Raw genomic sequence first — 7,154 nt, 5'->3', positions numbered from 1 at the left:
GGTTGGGCATGGCTAATGAGAAGGCTAGTAGGATTTACAAATGGCAAGAAAGGCAATAGAAAGTTCGTAAGAAGCTGTAGCACAGATGAGCTTTGTTTGTCCAGTATTTACCAGGCAACAATTTAGATTGCTTTCCGAATCACTGCTACAGAGTATGACGTCGACTACTAATTACGCGCTCATTCATGGCTGAAAATCTACAGGCATTTTCGATTTATGAGCAGACTTTTCTTTGTTTGCCAGTTCGAATTAGTCTAAGTTAACTAATTATTGTAACAGTTCTTATTTCATGCACTCGATATCTTTAAAAAATTCTTTCCTGCTCAAAAACACTAGACTATGACTCTTTGACTAGTAAAACAGAGTTCTTCAAATTCTTCAAATTCAATATTTCACTCGAAAATTTTATTATATTCCATTTTGGCTTTTTTGTTACTTGTCATACTGGCATTTCATTCTTTTTTATATTCAACTGTGTACATAAATACATATTTATTTATTTCTTGTTTTCTCGACTCATCTTTCTTAAGCTTCAAACTCTCCAAAATATTCTAAATGGCAAACTACTCGCTTTTGTGTGCAAAAATTATAAAAATAACTGCATTGGTGCTTGCATTTCTGTTGTTGGTCAAAACCTTTCTGTGTTTTCTCTTATCATTTGCCATACTCGAAGAACCACCTAAGGAATGGCCGCAAAGACTGAAAGGTGAGTAAGAAAAACTACCAAGTCAGACAAGTGAGGCCATGTGTGGGAAGTATGAAAGCAATTGTGCAATTTAGAGCAATTTTTAAATCCAATCGAAGGTTTTACTTCTCCAAACAAACAGCAGTGAAGCTCATCAAATTTAATTCAGCAGTGCTGCGCTTGAAACTATACTCGTCAATTAGTGCATTTGCGGCAAGAAAATTCTGCACTTCAATGCTGCGTAGCGGCTCTCAAAACCATACGCATGCATTTAAGCGCATTTCTTACATTGCGAAATTGAACGCTTTCGAACAGCGAATTATTTTAAAAGGTTTGAAATATTTATTTTGCATCTACGTTCTTTTCAGATGACTGCTATCCAAGATGGTATGGTTGGTTTTCGCTGATCCTCAATTCATTTGGCGTCGTGGTCTACTATTACATGTACTTTGGCATACTAAATGTAAGCCCTTACAGCCATATTCCATTTTTTCAACAAAATTTATTTATGAACTATTTGATTCAAGACGAACAAACGTAATCTGTATATTGGACTCGTGGGAGTAACCGGTTATTTGACCACTGCTGTACTTACTCATTTAGTAATGTGGGCGCAAGGGGCAAAGCCGCAGACGATGATAAAATTAAATTGGATTGGAACAGGTAAGAAATAGCGAAATTGCAAAAGTAATATTCAAAAGTAAAAAAAAATTATTCTAAAGCAAAGGAATATCCAAGTCTTCATTAGGTAACGAACTTGACTAGGACTCGTCTAGATGATATTTCAGTGCTGCAGCGCCAAAGTCGCGTATTTCTCGGTAGTTTACAGTGCAGAAAGTTGTCGTGGAAGTTCGTTGAGTGGAGAAAGGCATGCATTTTAAAAAAATTTTTTTTTTTTCATTTGAAAATGTAAGGAGAATGGTGGCTTTACAGGGTAGATATTTAGAAAAAGAGAAGTATTTAGAAAAGAGGAAGAAAGTATTTAAACGAGACTGTAAAGCCAGTGCCGATAGTGCCGCTTTGCAGTCAGATGGACAGTCTGCTTGAATATAAAGGGTGGTTAAGTTTCAAAGGCCGGTGTTGAGTTTAAATAAATACAATTTTTTTTAGGAAATTATTATCATTTCTCTTTATTGTGATAATATTGCTATGGCTCAATTACGTATGGAAGAAAATATTGGCCAAATTGCCACCACGGCCTTGGCGGCACACCTCCAAAGACCACAAAATGCAAATAGTTCCTTATCTAAGGGGTGGTTATGTTTTATGGACCGGTATTGATTTTAAATAAAATAGAATTTTTTTTGAAAATTATTGTCATTTCTCTTTATTATGATAATACTGGTATGACTCAATTACGTATGGAACAAAATATTGGCCAAATAGGCGCCGCGACCTCGGCGGCACACCTCCATCCGATGGTCCAAATTTTCGATGACGCTGAGGCATAATTGAGGTTCTATGCCGTTAATGTGCCGAATTATCTCATCCTTTAGCTCGTGAATTGTTGCTGGCTTATCGACGTACACCTTTTTTTTCAAATAACCCCAAAGAAAGAAGTCCAACGGTGTCGTTGACGTTTAGATGTGGTTCACATTCAACATCGGCCCTTGAAATTTAACCACCCTTTATAAATATATGCATATCGAGAAAGCAATCGAAATAACATAAGAGGTACTAGCACAAGGGTTCATAAACGATGCTTATGACACATCTCTCAAATGAGAAGACCTGTAGTCGCTTAGCGCCTCATATAACAACTGGATTTAAAAAGCATAAAATAGTGCAGAAAATATAGACTAGAAGAGACGACTGCGGAGAGCATCACCTATTTGTGTGGTTAGCATTTGGGAATGTCTGGAAAAGGACAGCCAAAAAGTCTCGAGTTCAAAAGATTACTTCAAATCGGAAAGAGTGTAGCGATCAACTCTCACGAAGATCATGTGAAATGTCCGTGCAAAGTCAGAGAGAAGCCACTATTGGCATATATTGAAATTATGTTTAGTTAGTAGCATCTCTTGGCAGAAGGCACACCAAGTTTCCGCCGAATCGGTTGGTTGCTTTGTGTTTGGCATTCGTTTGAATCGAGGAAGTCAAGTCATTTTCTTTTCTTCTAACCAAAAACCATATCTCGGGGGATCCAACCCAAAGGAAACGGAAATAATGATGGCTACCACACTCTCCCTTATCTTATACGGAGCTGAACTGTGGGCAAATGCACTAAAGGTAAATCACTGATGCAAGCTCGACAGCCTTGAGAGTTATGTCCGCCTACTGCACCGTATCAGGGTCAGCTGTTCAAGTATTAAGAGGTTCAATACCGATAGACTTAAAAGCATTTGAGGGGAAAAAGTGTGCTTTAAAGAAAGAGGGAATAGAAGAAAGAGTTAACAAATCTGCAGCACGCGAAATTAGGGATAAAGCACTAAGACTACTATTAAGACTGCTGAATTAACGAAACACGCTGCAAGTGGACGGCTGGCTAATAAAAGACGTCACCACATGGTGCAGCAGGTGTGAAGTCAATTTTTATACAACCCAAATGCTTTCGGGGTACGGGCTTTTCAGAAATACCCGTTCAAAATAAGAAACAACGAACATCCTACATGCAAAGGCGGGGCCGAAGATGACATGCCGCCGAAGATGACGCTTAACACACATTCCTCCAATAGATGCGTCGAGAACAAGAACGTCGAACAGTGGAGAATGCAGTCGGTCATATAACCACTGAAAATGTAATCCACAAGATGCTAAGTAGCGAGGAAACGTGGAAGATCATCAGCGGTTTCGTGGAAAAAGTTCTCCGGATTAAAAAGCGAGACCTGGATGCAGTCACATAGGCATAAATCTTTGAAATGAAGAAGATGGAACGCCATTCTGAAGTAATGCGAAAGCGGTTGCTGGGTGGGCGACGGTTACTAACGACGTGGAGCTTTTTCGTCTCTGGACACACCATTGCTGCAACGGCAGTCTTGATGCCGCCCTGTTCCTCCCTGGAACCATAGGGAATGATAATAAAAATAACTCATAGCCAAATAAAGACAAAGCTTGTAAAACCTAAGGAACAGACAGAAATTTCGTCTAAACAAATAAAAAGTGGGCACGGATTTTATCCGATTTTAATAATAATATTTATGTGCAATCTAAATGAGGTGTGGAGCAAGTATCAAATTTCATTTAGTCGTACCCGAAATACACGCATTTACTTAAAAGGCGGCGTGGTACCACCTACTTTTAAATTTCTTTTTCCGTGGTATTACCTTTTGTAGGCTGATAGTTTGAGTGATTTTACGTCGTTTTGAAAACTAACTTTTTTTTTTGGTAAATGGCTGTGGATATTGATCGATTTCCCGAGTTTTCAGTGTCAACCCACAGTAGACAAAAAGTAATACCAAGTACCAAGTACCATTAGAATTAGAGGCATAAAAAGTGCAATTAAATATAATATATTTTCATCTATACATTTTACACAACATTTTTTTTGTAAAATAAAAAATTATTTAAAAAAACTATTTTGTACAATTGAAAATATTTTCTATATATAATATTGTATATATTTTACTCTAAATATTTTTTAAAAATTATTTTTTAATTTATAAATAAATAATTATTTAAAAAATAAAAAATTATTTAAAAAACGATTTAGTACATTTAAAAATATTTTCTATGTATATATTTTACACTCAATATTTTTTAAAAATTATTTTTTATTTTATTTATAAAATAAATATTTTTTTAAAACATTTTTTTATTTTATTTATAAATATTTTTTTTTAATAATTTTTTGTTTTATTTATTTTCTACATATACATATTTTTTTTTTATTCCTTGATATCTCTTATCAAATTAACAATAAATAGTTTGTACATGAAATTATTTATATAGTTATATGAGGAAATACCGCTCTTAATCAGAGCTTAGGGCGGAAACAAACTGAGACCAACGTGATCGATCTTGTGCAATTTTTCGAGTTTCATGCCAGGAACATCTTGATTGGTATTCCGCGTGTGTTGATCGCATCCAAGTTGTTCGACGTCGTCCTCTTCTTCTGGCGCCTTGTGGATTTCATTCTAGGGCCATCTTTGCGATGCCGTTGTCTTCTTTGCCCAAGGTGTGCCCAATCCAACGCCATTTCCTTTCTTTGATATCAGCTGCGATGGGCTTGCACATTGAAATATTTAAAAGATTTTCGTTGGTGATAACTCTTGTCCAAAATATGCGGTGAATAATGCGCAGACATCTGTTGATAAATGCTTGTAGGCTATTGCATATGGTATCTGTGACTTTCCATGTTTCGCACGCATAAAGTAACACTGGTTTGATGCTTGTATTGAAAATTCGCAATTTTGTTCTTGTGCTGATATGTCTTGATGACCAGATTCGATTCATCCTATGGAAAGCATGGCAAGCTTTGTTTATGCGGGAACTTACATCAGCTTCCGCTCCACCATTTTTTGACACTATGCTGCCAAGGTAGCAGAAGTTTTCGATGTCCTCAATTGCAACCAGCGTGCCACCCACTTCAAGCATCAGTGCGTCCTGGTTTGGAGTTTCGATACGTATAAGCTTCGTTTTTTTGAAGTTGACTCGCAATCCAACTTGGCTTGCATATCGTATTAAGGCACTAAGCTTAGCGTGTGCTTCAGACAATTTGTGTGTCAAAAAGCATATATCATCGGCATAATCCAGATCGCAGAGCTTCTGATATGGGCGCCAATGAATGCCCGATGGAATATCGATATTTGTTTTTCTTATAATGTCATCAAGTACAGTGATAAACAGCAGCGGCGACAACACACAACCTTGATTCACACCATTGTGAATACTGAACAACTCGCTCTTTTTGCCTTTGAAGAGCTCCTTCACAGCTCCCTCATAAAGTTCTTGAATGATGGTGACGATTTTTCCGGTACTCCATTAGTCCTCAAGGAAGACCAAATTGCGCGCCTGTTCAAGGTGTCAAAAGCGCGCTCAAAATCCACAAATAGTAGGTACAGTGGCGACCGCCATTCTGCTGACAGCTCTATAATTATATATATTACACTAATAGGTCTATGGATAAGTTCGTGCGGTTTTACAACAGATGGCGTAACTTGATTATTATTCCATCGATCCACATTTCCAAACATTCATTGGAGAGCTACTGTCGTAAGGCACAAACGTCAGTATAAGTTTTTTATTTGAAGCGTAAACAACAATATTTTTACCACACTTGAAAATGTCGAATTTCGTGCCAAATAATGTGTTTTTGCGGGGAATTCTTCTTCATTATTTTAATATGAAGAAAAAAGCAGCCGAAAGTCATCGTATCTTGGTGGAAGTTTATGGTGAGCATGCTCTAGCTGAGCGAACGTGCCAGAAGTGGTTTGCACGCTTTAAAAGTGGTGATTTTGGCTTGGAAGACGAAGAACGCGAGGGTGCGCCGCCAAAGTTCATGGATACCGAATTGGAGGAATTGCTCGATCAAGATCCGGCTCAAACGCAAGAAGAGGTTGCAAAAACTTTGGGAGTTGATCAATCAACCATTTCCAAACGTTTAAAAGCCATGGGAATGATCCGAAATTCAAATTTCGAAAAACGAACTTATTCATAGACCCCATGGGAATGATCCGAAATTCAAATTTCGAAAAAAAACCGCACGAACTTATTCATAGACCTATTACATTTTTTTATAAAATTCAAAATTATTTACAAAAATAATTTAGTACAATTAAAAATATTTTCTATCTATATATTTTACACTTAATATTTTTTAAAAATTATTTTTTATTTTAATATATTTATAAATAAATATTTTTTATAAATAAAAATAAAAAATAAAAAATTATTCTTAAAAAATATTCATTTTATAAATAAAATAAAAAATTTGTTTTCAAAACTATTTAATTAAATAAATAAAAATAAAAAATAAAAAATTATTCTTAAAAAATATTTAGTGCAATTAAAAATATTTTCTATCTACATATTTTACACTAAATTTTTTTATAAAATAAAAAATTATTTAAAAAAAATATTTAGTTATAAAATACAAATTTTTTAAATTATTAGATTACATTAAAAAAATTACTTTCCCATTTCAGGAATTTCGGTTATCTGCAGTCCGCTATCTTATTTGCATTACAGAAGAATTATTGCAAATGAGCGAAATGAAGTAATGAATACTGAAAAATTAACACAAACAAAGCTAAAGTAATGCCTCCATGCAGGCTAGACATGCCTTCTGAGGCTGATGATAATGTCTGCATACAACCACCAGTAAAATAAAGAAACTATCAGATTATGTAGCAGGCGTGTTTGAGATGTTACTGGGCATCAAAAGGCTTGGCAATTCACAACTTCCTGGGAGCTGTGGGTATTAATCAATGTAATTTGCAAATTCGTAAAAGTTTTGCAGGAAAACCACTTTTAACCTAGCGGGATAGCTCAATGTGTTACCTACTCGCACAAGAACAATAATAGCCTTGCAATT

At 35.6% G+C, this 7,154-nt stretch overlaps 1 protein-coding gene across 1 annotated transcript; it reads left to right on the top strand.

Moving 5' to 3' along the window:
• The first annotated feature begins 462 nt into the window (after window positions 1–462).
• On the top strand, window positions 463–6,934 carry LOC129245926 (uncharacterized). Its single transcript, XM_054884371.1, has 4 exons — window positions 463–706; window positions 1,054–1,148; window positions 1,213–1,348; window positions 6,766–6,934. Exons 1-4 carry the CDS (start codon window positions 556–558, stop codon window positions 6,876–6,878), a joined length of 495 nt encoding a protein of 164 aa, XP_054740346.1. The 5' UTR covers window positions 463–555; the 3' UTR covers window positions 6,879–6,934.
• The last annotated feature ends 220 nt before the right edge of the window (window positions 6,935–7,154 follow it).

Source organism: Anastrepha obliqua, chromosome 4 (genome assembly GCF_027943255.1).
Source record: "Anastrepha obliqua isolate idAnaObli1 chromosome 4, idAnaObli1_1.0, whole genome shotgun sequence".
In the NCBI taxonomy this organism is placed as follows: domain Eukaryota; kingdom Metazoa; phylum Arthropoda; class Insecta; order Diptera; family Tephritidae; genus Anastrepha; species Anastrepha obliqua.
The sequence above is the reverse complement of the archived record's forward strand: the minus strand, read 5'-3'. Positions and strand labels throughout refer to the sequence as shown.